At 40.5% G+C, this 15,001-nt stretch overlaps 1 protein-coding gene across 1 annotated transcript in view; it reads right to left on the bottom strand.

The window, feature by feature from the left end:
• Positions 1 to 15,001, bottom strand: part of mIF2 (mitochondrial translation initiation factor 2) — a 266,646-nt gene that overhangs the window by 143,837 nt on the left and 107,808 nt on the right. Inside the window, exon 6 of the mRNA XM_071688841.1 lies at positions 8,813 to 8,993. Coding sequence (XP_071544942.1) covers positions 8,813 to 8,993 — 181 coding nt within the window. The remainder of the gene's footprint in view (positions 1 to 8,812; positions 8,994 to 15,001) is intronic.

Raw genomic sequence — 15,001 nt, 5'->3', positions numbered from 1 at the left:
GCTAGAAGCAGTGAAAAGTTTTTATTGAGGATGTAAGGCATGTGTACAAGTAGGAAGAGAGGAAAGTGACTAGTTCTCAGTGAATGTCGGTTTGCAGCAGGGGTGTGTGATGTCTCCATGGTTGTTTAATCTGTTTATGCATGGAGTTCGTTAGGGAGGTGAATGCAAGAGATTTGGAGAGAGGGGCAAGTATGCAATCTGTTGTCAATGAGAGGGCTTGAGAAATGAGTCAGTTGTTGTTCACTGATGGTACAGCACTGGTGGCTGATTCAGGTGAGAAACTGCTGAAGCTGGTGACTGAGTTTAATAAAGTGTGTGAAAAAAGAAAGCTGAGAGTAAATGTGAATAAGAGCAAGGTTATTAGGTACATTAGGGTTGAGAGACAAGTCAGTTGGGAGGTAAGTTTGAATGGAGAAAAACTGGAGGAAGTGAAGTGTTTTAGATATCCGAGAGTGGATTTTGTAGCGGATGAAACCATGGAAGCGGAAGTGAGTCACAGGGTAGGGGTGCGTTGAAAAAATACGTGGAAGGTGAGAACATTATCTTGGAAAGCAAAAATGGGTATGTTTGAAGGGATAGTGGTTCCAACAATGTTATATGGTTGCAAGGTGTGGGCTATAGATAGAGTTGTGTGGAGGAGGGTGGATGTGATGGAAATGAGATGTTTAAGGATGATATGAAGTTGTTAGAAGCAGTGAAAAGTTTTTATCGAGGATGTAAGGCATGTGTATGTGCAGGAAGAGAGGAAAGTGATTGGTTCTCAGTGAATGTAGGTTTGCGGCAGGGGTGTGTGTGATGTCTCCATGGTAGTTTAATTTGTTTATGGATGGGGTTGTTAGGGAGGTGAATGCAAGGGTTTTGGAAAGAGGGGCAAGTATGCAGTCTGTTGTGGATGAGAGAGCTTGGGAAGTGAGTCAGTTGCTGTTCGCTGATGATACAGCGCTGGTGGCTGATTCATGTGAGAAACTGCAGAAGCTTGTGACTGAGTTTGGTAAAGTGTGTGAAAGAAGAAAGTTGAGAGTAAATGTGAATAAGAGCAAGGTTATTAGGTACAGTAGGGTGAGAGTCAAGTCAATTGGGAGGTAAGTTTGAATGGAGAAAAACTGGAGGAAGTGAAGTGTTTTAGATATCCGGGAGTGGATTTGGCAGTGGATGGAACCATGGAAACGGATGTGAATCATAGGGTGGGGGAGGGGGCGAAAATTCTGGGAGCCTTGAAGAATGTTTGGAAGTTGAGAAAATTATCTCGGAAAGCAAAAATGGGTATGTTTGAAGGAATAGTGGTTCCAACAATATTGTATGGTTGCAAGGCATGGGCTATGGATAGAGTTGTGTGCAGGAGGGTGGATGTGCTGGAAATGAGATGTTTGAGGACAATATGTGGTGTGAGGTGGTTTGATCGAGTAAGTAACAATAGGGTAAGAGAGATGTGTGGTAATAAAAAGAGTGTGGTTGAGAGAGCAGAAGAGGGTGTTTTGAAATGGTTTGGTCACATGGAGAGAATGAGTGAGGAAAGACTGACCAGGAGGATATATGTGTCAGAGGTGGAGGGAACGAGGAGAAGTGGGAGACCCAATTGGAGGTGGAAAGATGGAGTGAAAAAGATTTTGAGTGATCGGGGCCTGAACATGCAGGAGGGTGAAAGGCGTGCAAGGAATAGAGTGAATTGGAATGATGTGGCATACCAGGGTCGACGTTCTGTCAATGGAATGAACCAGGGCATGTGAAGCGTCTGGGGTAAACCATGGAAAATTCTGTGGGGCCTGGATGTGGAAAGGGAGCTGTGGTTTCGGTGCATTATTACATGACAGCTAAAGACTGAGTATGAGCGAATGGGGCCTTTGTTGTCTTCCTAGAGCTACCTCGTGCACATGAAGGGGGAGGGGGTTGTTATTTCATGTGTGGCAGGGTGGTGATGGGAATGAATAAAGGTAGACAGTATGAATTATGTACAAGCGCATATATGTATATGTCTGTGTGTGTATATATATATGTATACGTTGAGATGTATAGGTATGTATATTTGCGTGTGTGGATGTGTATATATATATATGTGTATGTGGGTGGGTTGGGCCATTCTTTCATCTGTTTCCTTGCCCTACCTAGCTAATGCGGGAGACAGCGACAAAGCAAAAGTAAAAAATTATTTCTCCCCTATTCCAAGGGATATATGATGAATTAATTTGGCCTCTAGTATGCAAACAATGATTACAGAATAATGTATGGTATGTGCACTATCACTTGCATGCTTTTTCCACATACTATGGGAAAAGATAATTAACAAATATTCTTTAAATTGGATGTTTAAAGTGAAGAAGCATAAGACATTAAGTGCTGACTGACCCAGAGTACTTAAGATATGATGCTCATTGTTGGCTGAGCAAACACAAACATGTAACAGTTCATTACAATGAAAAACTACATAGACTCACAGAAAAGCCAAGAATTCTATAGGAAACCAGTGTTCAATGGGATATTAGTGTTTGGATGTACACCATAACTATATCATTTATACTTACTTGTATAAATACACAGTGTATCTATAGTAGTAATGCAGTTATATGAATATACGGATATTCTATATATAAGTTTTACACACTTGTATAGATATTTAGTATCTCTTTAAAAGATATGTAATGCATGTATGAGTCATGGTGAGGTACCTGAGGACTGGCAGAATGCTTGCATAGTGCGAATGTACAAATGCAAAGGGGATAAAAGTGAGTGCTCAAATTGCAGAGGTATAAGTTTGTTGAGTATTCCTGGGAAATTATATGGGAGGGTATTGACTGAGAGGGTGAAGGAATGTACAGAGCATCAGACTGGAGAAGAGCAGTGTGGTTTCAAAAGTGGTAGAGGATGTGTGGATCAGGTGTTTGCTTTGAAGAATGTATGTGAGAAATACTTAGAAAAGCAAATGGATTTGTATGTAGCATTTTTGGATCTGAAGAAGGCATATGATAGAGTTGATAGAGATGCTCTGTGGAAGGTAATAAGAATATATGGTGTGGGAGGCAAGCTGTTAGAAGCAGTGAAAAGTTTTTATTGAGGATGTAAGGCATGTGTACGTGTAAGATATGAGGAAAGTGATTGGTTCTCAGTGAATGTAGGTTTGCGACAGGGGTGTGTGATGTCTCCATGGTTGTTTAATTTGTTTATGGATGGGGTTGTTAGGGAGGTGAATGAATGAGTTTTGGAAAGAGGGGCAAGTCTGCAGTCTGTTGTGGATAAGAGAGCTTGGGATGTGAGTCAGTTGTTCGCTGATGATACAGCGCTGGTGGCTGATTCCTGTGAGAAACTGCAGAAGCTGGTGACTGAGTTTGGTAAAGTGTGTGAAAGAAGAAAGCTGAGAGCAAATGTGAATAAGAGCAAGGTTATTAGGTACAGTAGGGTTGACCGGCAAGTCAACTGGGAGGTAAGTTTGAATGGAGAAAAACTGAAGGAAGTGAAATGTTTTAGATATCTGGGAGTGGATTTGGCAGCGGATGGAACCATGGAAGCAGAAGTGAATCATAGGGTGGGGGAGGGGGCAAAAGTTCTTGGAGCGTTGAAAAATGTGTGGAAGTTGAGAACATTATCTCGGAAAGCAAAAATGGGTATGTTTGAAGGAATAGTGGTTCCAACAATGTTATATGGTTGTGAGGCATGGGCTATTGATAGAGTTGCGCGGAGGAGGATGGATGTGCTGGAAATGAGATGTTTGAGGACAATATGTGGTGTGAGGTGGTTTGATCGAGTAAGTAATAATAGGGTAAGAGAGATGTGTGGTAATAAATAGAGTGTGGTTGAGAGAGGAGAAGAGGGTGTTTTGAAGTGGTTTGGTCACATGGAGAGAATGAGTGAGGAAAGATTGACCAAGAGGATATATGTGTCAGAGGTGGAGGGAACGAGGAGAAGTGGGAGACCAAATTGGAGGTGGAAAGATGGAGTGAAAAAGATTTTGAGTGATCGGGGCCTGAACATGCAGGAGGGTGAAAGGCATGCAAAGAATAGAGTGAATTGGAACAATGTGGTATACTGGGGTCGATGAGCTCTCAATGGATTGAACCAGGGCATGTGAAGCGTCTGGGGTAAACCATGGAAAGTTGTGTGGGGCCTGTATTTGGAAAGGGAGCTGTGGTTTCGGTGCATTATTACATGACAGTCAGAGACTGAGTGTGAACGAATGTGGCCTTTGTTGTCTTTTCCTAGTGCTACCTTGCGCACATGCGGGGAGAGGGGGTTGTTATTTCATGTGTGGCGGGGTGGAGATGGGAATTAATAAAGGCAGACAGTATGAATTATGTACATGTGTATGTATGTATATGTCTGTGTATGTATGTATATGTCTGTGTGTGTATATATATGTATATGTTGAGATGTATAGGTATGTATATTTGTGTGTGTGGACATGTATGTATATACATGTGTATGTAGGTGGGTTGGGCCATTCTTTTGTCTGTTTACTTGCGCTACCTCACTAACGCGGGAGACAGTGACAAAAGTAAAATAGATAAATAAAATAAATAAAAGTTGTAATAATGTATAGATATACAGCAAATCTATACAACTCATAAGCTCATACGTACAATACTTGTATGGAAAATCAATAATATGGCAGCAATGACTGAATCAGACAGTTTAAACTACTATACATTATGTTTGAGCATGGTACATTGGTAATGAGCTGTTTCAGATAAAATCTACATGTAAGTATTACACTGGGGACATTTTTGGTTGAGAATGTAAACATCTTTACAACAGGGCTTTCAGTGACTTGTACGATGATATTCCATTACAATGACATCACCAGAATGTAACCTCATCATCATGAGGGCCCATGGTATGGCAGGAGGTACAACAAGAAAAGGGAGACCAACAACCCACAGAACACAAGAATATATGCTGTGAGAGAACTGGCTAGGTCTAAGAGTATTTCAGATGAAAATACTAATTGGATGCCTGGGGATTGAATGCAATGGAAAGACTTCATGTATGGATGTGGTATGAATGGAGATGCTGATCCCATGAGCTGAGTCAAACTAGTTTATAAAGTGAAAATATAAGATGCACACTTACAAAGTGGAAATCCAAGTTTCAGTTTAAAGCAATAGGCATGAGTGCAAGAATTTTGATGTTCAGAGGATGTATGCACCTGATCCACCTCAAATATACTAACAGTGGAATAATGGTAATGAGATCATAGAAAGACATATAACAAGTATATAAAATACCTGCAGTCAGACAGCATTTCATATTTCTCGTCCTAAATCATAATTCAAACATTTTCACTTCAATCACCAACTGTTTCACTGTGTAAGCCTAATCACACATCCTTCCCCCTATTCCACTCAAAGGTCCTACTACTTCATCATCTTTTCTTTCTGAAACCTAACTTACTATTCCTTTCTAAAGGTGTCTACAACACCCATTCCTCTTAATTTCTTCTTTTTCTTTTGTACTCATCTACATTAATGAGGTAGTGAAAGGAACAAAGAAAAGGCCTCATTTGCTCAAATCCATTCTCTTCCTGTCATATGTAATACACCAAAACTACAGCCCCCTATCCACAATCAGGACCCACAGACCTTTCCACTGATTCCCTCAGCTGCTTCATATACCTTAGCTCAATCCACTGACAATACCACAAATGTTCCAATTTGTTCTATCCCATGCATGCCTTTCAAAATCCTGCATTTTCAGATCCCATCTCCAATTTGGCCTCCCCCTTCTCCTTGTCCCCTCCTCTTCTGACACATATATCCTCTTTCTCAACATATCCTCACGTATTCTTTCCATATGCCCAAACCATTTCAGCACTACCTCTTCAGCTCTCTCAACTGCACTCTTCTTATCACACTTTTCTATTACCCTCTCATTTCTTACTTGATCAACCCTCATTATACCACATATTGTCCTCAAACATAAATTTCCAACACATTTTTCCTCTTTTATACATTCTTATCTATAGCTCATGACTTGCAACCACACACCACCTTCGGAACTACTCTACCATCATGTATATCCATTTTTGTCATCCATGCTATGACTCATCACAGTTTCCATGATTCCATATGCTGCCATATCCAATCACAGGTATCCATAGTTTTTCCATTCAAATTCACATCCCACCTAACCTGACTCTTTGCAGTGCTAAACCTAATAACTTTGCTTTTATTCCCATTTACTCTTATTCTTTTTTTCTTGCACACTATCCCAAACTAAAATCTAGCTTCAGTAGTTTCACACTTGAATCTCCTACCAGCACTGAGTCAGTCATCAGCAAACAGCAACTGACTCACCTCCCAGACCCCCACCCTTAACAGACTGCATAGCTGCCACTTTCTCCAAGACCCTTTCATTTACCTCCCTCACCACCATATCCATTAAGAAATTAAACAACCATGGTGACATCACACAATGCTGCTAAAGACCCACTCTTCATCTGGAACCACTCATCCTCTTCTCTGCCAAATTGCTCGTACACCTAATTCTCTTGATAAAAACCCCTTATTGCTTCTAACAGCTTTCCTCCCACACCATATATTTGTAACACCTTTCTCAAGGCATCCATATCAATCCTAACATATGCTTTCCCCAGATCCTCAAACCCCATATATGTACAAATCTATTTCTCACAAAAATTCTTCAAAGCAAACATACTGTCCTTACATTCTCTTCCACTTCTGAAACCACATTGTTCCTCTCTGATCTGATGCTCTATGCATGCTTTCAAGCTCTCAATCACCATTCTTCCACACAACTTACCAGGTACCCTCAACAAAATTATACTTTAGTAATTCCAACATTCACCTTAGTCCCCTTTCCTTTTATACAAGGGACCTATACAGAAATTTTGCCAATCCTCAAACACCTCATCGTGATCCATACATCCACTGAAAATCTTGACTAATCAATCAAAAACACAGTCATCCACATCTCTTTAGAAATTCAACTGCAGTGCCCTTCACTCCACCTCCTTTGCCATTTTTATCTTACACAATGTTTTCAGCACCTCTTCTCTTTTCACCAAACCACCTGCCATGACTTTCTAACTCTGCATACCTCCCCAACTCAAATATCTTATATCTGCCACCCTACCATCAAACACATTCAGTAATCCTACAAAATACTCACTCTATCTCCTCTGCACCTCATCACTGCATTTTACTGGCTCCCCATTTGCCCTCATCACTGGTGTCCCCATTTGTTATTTTTTCTCACACTTTTACCTCCCATCAAAACATTTTCTTATTCTGTCTGAAGTCTGCTGATACTCGCTCATCCCAACTCTGATTTGCCCTCTTTTGCAGCTACTGTATCTTCCTCTTGACCTTCTACCTCTTTCCCTTTTAGACGTCTCCCAATCACTTGTGCTCCTAGCCTGTAAGTACCATCCATACACCTCTTTTCTCTTTCACCAGCAACTTAACTATGTCATCCCACCGTTACCCTTTCTCACCAGCCCACCTCCAACCATCAGCATGCCACTCTGTACTCCTGCGAATGCCAGTACTACTTTCCTAAATACCTTCAATTCCTCACCCACTCCTCTAGCTTCATTTATACTTACCTTTTGCCTTTCTATATTCAATTTCCTGGGATCCCTTCACACCTATATTATTTCTTCTCTTCTGAAAGCCTTTAGAAATCTTCACCCTAACTTCCACCATGTGATGCTTAGGCATCCCAGCCCCTATCAACACATTCACATCTGAAATTATCTCTTTTGCACACCTACCAATCGGTAGGTAATCCAATAATACCCACATTCAATTCTTCCTACACCGTGAATACTTACAGTGTACACAAAATGCCTTGTCTGTCCCCATATACTTTCAAAGGTGATACATGGCTGAGGTTTACTGTGGGTACAATCATATGATACTCTCATGGTGAAATCCTCGTACATCTGATCCCTGAGACTAATACTTCTAACAAGGTGAGCACCAGCAACCCACCTAAACATGCCTTAGGCTATCTTGAGGGAATGCTATTCTTTCTTTACTCTTCCAGGATACCACTTCATTTTGGGAATTCTTTTTCTGAGCAATGAATTTCTTCTACCTGTGCTTCAAGAAGGTTGGCTCTCACTTTTCTGAGGAGAAGAAACCCGGAATTTTGTCATGGAAGCAAGACAATGTGAGTACAAATGAAATTTGTAGGTGCAATGGGTGCCCTGAATGCACAATCAGGCAATTGCATTCTGCAACACCTCATCAGTGCCTTGCCTCATTTAGATCAAGGCTCTATGGACCCAAAACATGGGCCTCAAACACTTCAGGAACCTTGCTACTTCCATGCCCTGGCATCTGCAGATGATAACCATGGCCAAAGGAGAGATGACAAAGTAATGAAACATAAGCGTGGCACTGCCTCAGAAAATGTATAGGAGAGTGGACAAGGTTTTCTGTAGACACTGTATGTATATTCCTCTCTTCTTTTTTTAAACCAGATATTCCCAATCATATGTATTTCCTTTTCTTCTCTTTTTAAATCAGGTATTCCCAATACGTCTTTTTTCAGTATACAACCCCTCAAGCTATTCCATATACCATATATCATTGTGATATCCCATACATGTAAAGAACAGAAACATGAAAATAATGAACATAGGAAATCTTACTTAATACTGTAAAACATAAAAATATTAGACATAAAAATCTGGTAAGGTACTGTGTGATGAAGGTATCAACGTGGACATGCAATGAGTTATTATCAATGTTTGTCGGAAATTTATGCTGGATTACTGTTATTTTGTAAGACAGGTATTCCTAAAAGTAAAGTTGATTGTAAATAATTTAGGTATATTTACAAAAAGAGAAGAACATACCTTCTAAAAGCATCTTTATTCTCTTGTTCCTTCTCTTTTATATCAGGAGCACTTACAATTTTGAAACGCAAACCAGCTTTTTTGACAGCGTCTTGAATAACTTTCAGGTTGTCTACAGCTGCTGAAGGTCTGTCATATGGATCACTGTTCTCCACATAAAGAAATATTTCAAACAGTGTATCTGCCAATGAAAATGTTTTTTACCTCATGAATATAAAATCATGGATCTGTATTTTAATACCTATTCCCAATCTATCACAGATATCTCCTTTCTGAACAACTACCAATACATGATAAACTTCTGGTTTGCAATCCAAAAATCTTCTTCAGCCCTATACTACTCTCTCACTATAACTAAATAATCACTTCATAGGGTCAATTATTTCATCTACTCAAATGATATAACTCTGAATGACATGAGAGTGACTCTCAGTTTGTGAGGCTAGACTCTTCCCCCTAACCCATGTAATTCTCTTACAAAACCTTTAGATCACCCTTGGACAAGGAACCAGAATACATGAATAAGTATGGCAGTAAAGCTTAAAACATCAAACAATATAATGTGCTCTAAGGGTGGTGTAAAAATCTGCTTAAAAAGCATTACTGTAACCATCTGCTAAGCCCCAACTACATCAGGCAAATTGCTATCATAACATGTTAACAAAATCCCTTCACTCATTTACCATGTAACAACTACTCTTGCATCATAAACGTCATCAGAAGGTGATGCAATCTCTAAGGAAGATGGGAGGTCAGAAAAAGGGATGGGGATAAGTGAGGATTCTAAGTTAAAAACATGCTTTTCATGAGCTTAAAGGAAAGCCCCTCATTTGCCCTCACCCATATACTCTTACCAAAGTAGACTACAGGGAAAGAGGACCTACTTAACTGAAGAATTATCTGAATACCAAAAGGACAAGACAGGAATCTTGAAATTAATTCTCTCTTCAAGAAAAAAGTCTTTCTTTAAGTTAATTCTCTGTCAAAGAAAGCAGTTTTGGAGACTCTAACCAAGGTCCTTGCTTACTTTTTCTTCTATAAGATACACATCCTTGCAATAAAATAAATCATCCATGCAGTTATTCAATAGTGAAAGTCCTACTGGACTCTAAACCTCTTATTTAGAAGGAAAGCTTTGGGAGAACTACATTATAGAGCTGCTAACTCCTTTTTTCTCAAAACACTGCAGTTTATAGACAACGATGCTAGCAGGGGAAGAGCTAAAGCTTTCAGTGATAGACTTGTTTCAACTGATTTGACATAGAAATTCAAGACTTCTTTTTCTATCCATTAAAAAATTTTGTTAATGAATCAAACTATCAAAACAAGTGTAAATAAATTTGTGTGGTTATAGGCATATGGATTGGGAAATATATAATTTATGGAAAATAAAACAATGTAATTATGAGCATATGCTACATGAATTCATCTCATTGTTGAAAATAGAGTGCGATATGAGTAGAAAACAACAAATTTTTTTTTTTTTTTTTTTTTATACTTTGTCGCTGTCTCCCGCGTTTGCGAGGTAGCGCAAGGAAACAGACGAAAGGAATGGCCCAATCCCCCCCCCCATACACATGTACATACACACGTCCACACACGCAAATATACATACCTACACAGCTTTCCATGGTTTACCCCAGACGCTTCACACGCCTTGATTCAATCCACTGACAGCACGTCAACCCCTGTACACCACATCGCTCCAATTCACTCTACTCCTTGCCCTCCTTTCACCCTCCTGTATGTTCAGGCCCCGATCACACAAAATCTTTTTCACTCCATCTTTCCACCTCCAATTTGGTCTCCCTCTTCTCCTCGTTCCCTCCACCTCCGACATATATCCTCTTGGTCAATCTTTCCTCACTCATTCTCTCCATGTGCCCAAACCATTTCAAAACACCCTCTTCTGCTCTCTCAACCACGCTCTTTTTATTTCCACACATCTCTCTTACCCTTACGTTACTTACTCGATCAAACCACCTCACACCACACATTGTCCTCAAACATCTCATTTCCAGCCCATCCATCCTCCTGCGCACAACTCTATCCATAGCCCACGCCTCGCAACCATACAACATTGTTGGAACCACTATTCCTTCAAACATACCCATTTTTGCTTTCCGAGATAATGTTCTCGACTTCCACACATTTTTCAAGGCTCCCAAAATTTTCGCCCCCTCCCCCACCCTATGATCCACTTCCGCTTCCATGGTTCCATCCGCTGACAGATCCACTCCCAGATATCTAAAACACTTCACTTCCTCCAGTTTTTCTCCATTCAAACTCACCTCCCAATTGACTTGACCCTCAACCCTACTGTACCTAATAACCTTGCTCTTATTCACATTTACTCTTAACTTTCTTCTTCCACACACTTTACCAAACTCAGTCACCAGCTTCTGCAGTTTCTCACATGAATCAGCCACCAGCGCTGTATCATCAGCGAACAACAACTGACTCACTTCCCAAGCTCTCTCATCCCCAACAGACTTCATACTTGCCCCTCTTTCCAAGACTCTTGCATTTACCTCCCTAACAACCCCATCCATAAACAAATTAAACAACCATGGAGACATCACACACCCCTGCCGCAAACCTACATTCACTGAGAACCAATCACTTTCCTCTCTTCCTACACGTACACATGCCTTACATCCTCGATAAAAACTTTTCACTGCTTCTAACAACTTGCCTCCCACACCATATATTCTTAATACCTTCCACAGAGCATCTCTATCAACTCTATCATATGCCTTCTCCAGATCCATAAATGCTACATACAAATCCATTTGCTTTTCTAAGTATTTCTCACATACATTCTTCAAAGCAAACACCTGATCCACACATCCTCTACCACTTCTGAAACCGCACTGCTCTTCCCCAATCTGATGCTCTGTACATGCCTTCACCCTCTCAATCAATACCCTCCCATATAATTTACCAGGAATACTCAACAAACTTATACCTCTGTAATTTGAGCACTCACTCTTATCCCCTTTGCCTTTGTACAATGGCACTATGCACGCATTCCGCCAATAAGTATTAACAATAAGTATTAACAATAAATGAACTGCAAAGACAATAAGATAAAGAAAATTCACATCAATGCAAGAATGACTGAGTGTAATAATTACTATAAGCAACAGCAACATTCTTTCTTTCTGTCCCTTTACTTCTCTTTCTTTTGAAAAATATCTATCTATCTATCTGTCTGCTCCTGCAAATACTACAAAGAAATTGCTCTCTGCCAGTGGCCTGTTAAGGGTGAGGCACTAAAGGCTATGAAGCAGCACTGGAGTTCACTACTTATGGAGACCCTATTGCCATGGCCATCCCCTTGAGGGAGTTCTAGTTGGGAACAGTCATCAGACATACAGGTAGATATAGATCTATATTTCTGTCACCTGTTCCCTCCTGGAACTCCCTCAAGGGGTGACTACAGCAATAGAGTCTCCATAACAAATGAGCTCCAGTGCCGCATCTTAACCTTTGTGCCTCACCCTTAACAGGCCACTGGCAGAGGGCAACTCTAGCATAGTGTTTGGAGAGGCTTCTACCTAATGTTCCTACTGACTACTTCTACCCAATGACCCTGCTTAATGTTCCTATACCTACTACTTCTACCTGATGTTTCTACCTAATGCTCCAGCTTAAATGTTCCTACCTACTAGCTCTATCTACTGCCAAAAGGCAGGACTAGCACACAGTGCTTGCCACAGGAAAATCTAGAATTACGAAGAATGAGTTGTGTGAGTTAAAACTGTTGTCAAACATGATTTGTGACAAGGGCAGATTGTATGACTGTGGAAAGAATTCCAATAGTGCATGAGTCAGTGAGGCAGAGAGAGAGAAGAAAAAAATACATATTTTCATTATTCAAATTCATTATACCTGGTCGCTATTTTCCATATCAATGAGGTAGCACCAAGAAACACATGAAGAAACACCCATCCACTCATATACATAAATATATACATACACAATGGAAAGGATCACAATTTAGCGAGTGATCAAGTATATTCCTATGAGTCCATGGGGAAATGAAACACGATGAGTTCCTAAGTGCACTTTCATGTAATAATTACATCATCAGAGGAGATACAAGAAAGAAATATGAGTTAGTTGATATACAACAAAGACATGTAGCTAGGACGCCATTTGGTAAACATGTGACTGTTTGTTTACCAAATGGCGTCCTAGCTAAGTCTCTTCATTATATACCAACAGACCTTTACATGGTTTGCCCCAGACCCTTTACATGCCCTAGATCAATCCAGTGACAGCATGTCAAACCTGGTATACCACATCATTCCAATTCACTCTATTTCCTTGCACACCTTTCACCCTCCTGTATGTTCAAGCCCTGATTGCTCAAAATCTTTTTCACTTAATCCTTCCCCCTCCCATTTGATCTTCCCACTTCTTGTTCCCTCCACCTCTGACACTTATATCCTCTCTGTCAATCTTTCCTCACTCATTCTCTCTATGTGTTCAAACCATTTCAACACATCCTTTTCTGTTCTGTCAACCACACTCTTTCTATGACCACACATCTCTCTTACTCTTTCATTACTTACTCGATCAAACCACCTCACACCACATGTTGTTCTTAAACATTTCATTTCCAACACATCCACCCTCCTCTGTACAACCCTATCTAAAGCCCATACCTTGCAACCATATAAAATTCCTTCAAACATACCCAGTTTTGCTCTTTGAGATAACATTCTTGCCTTCCACACATTCTTCAATGCTCTTAGAACCTTTGCCCCCTTCCCCACCATGTGACTCACTTCTGCTTCCATGGTTCCATCCACTGCTAAATCCACTCCCAGATATCTAAATCACTTCACTTCCTCCAGTTTTTCTCCATTCAAACATACCTCCCAATTAACTTGTCCCTCAACCCTACTGAACCAAATAACTTTGCCCTTATTCACTTTTACTCTCAACTTTCTTCTTTCACACACTTTATCAAACTCAGTCACTAACTTATGCAGTTTCTCACCCGAATCAGCCACCAGTGCTGTATGATAAGGCAGTGAACAACAACTGACTCACTTGCCAAGCTCTCTCATCCACAACAGACCGCAAACTTGCCCCTCTCTCCAAAACTCTTGCATTCACCTCACTAACCATCCTACAAATTAAACAACCATGGAGATGCCATGCACCCCAGCTGCCGAATGCATGCATAGTGCCATTGAACAAACGCAAATGGGATAAAGGTGAGAGTTTAGATTACAAAGCCATAAATTTGTTGAGCATTCCTGGGAAATTATATGGGAGGGTATTGATTCAGAGAGTAAAGGCATGTACAGAGCATCAGATTGGGAAGAACAGTGTGGTTGCAGAAGTGGGAGAGGATGTGTGGATCAGGTGTTTGCTTTAAAGAATGTATGTGAGAAATACTTATAAAAACAGATGGATTTATATGTAGCATTTATGGATCTGGAGAAGGCATATGATAGAGCTGACAGAGATGCTTTGTGGAAGGTATTAAGCAGACAAAAGTTTTTAACAAGGAGGTAAGGCATATGTACGAGTAGGAAGAGAGGAAAGTGATTGGTTCCTAGTGAATGTCAGTTTGTGGCATGGGTGCATCATGATTCCATGGTTATCTAATCTGTTTATGGATGGGGTGGTTAGGGAGATGAATGCAGGAGTTTTGGAGAGAGGGGCAAGTATGCAGTATGTTGTGGATGAGAGAGCTTGGAAAGTGAGTCAGTTGTTGTTCGCTGATGATACAGTCCTGGTGGCTGATTCGGGTGAGAAACTTCAGAAGTAGGTGACAAAGTTTGGTAAAGTGTGTGAAAGAAGAAAGCTGAGAGTAGATGTGAATAAGAGCAAGGTTATTAGGTTCAGTAGGGTTGTGGGACAAGTTAATTGAGAAGTAAGTTTGAATGGAGAAAAACTGTAGGAAGTGAAGTGTTTTAGATATCTATGAGTGGATTTAGGAGCGGATGGAACCATGGAAGCGAAAGTGAGTCACAGAGTGGGGAGGGGCTGAAGGTTCTGAAAGCAATGAAGAATATGTGGAAGGAGAGAACATTATCTCAGGGAGCATTAATGGGTATATTTGAAGAAACAGCAGTTCTAACAATATCATATGGTTCCAAGGCATGGGCTATAGATAAGGTTGTATGGAGGAGGGTGGCCATGTTGGAAATGAAATGTTTGAGGAAA

Source organism: Panulirus ornatus, chromosome 46, assembly GCF_036320965.1.
Source record: "Panulirus ornatus isolate Po-2019 chromosome 46, ASM3632096v1, whole genome shotgun sequence".
In the NCBI taxonomy this organism is placed as follows: domain Eukaryota; kingdom Metazoa; phylum Arthropoda; class Malacostraca; order Decapoda; family Palinuridae; genus Panulirus; species Panulirus ornatus.
The sequence above is the reverse complement of the archived record's forward strand: the minus strand, read 5'-3'. Positions and strand labels throughout refer to the sequence as shown.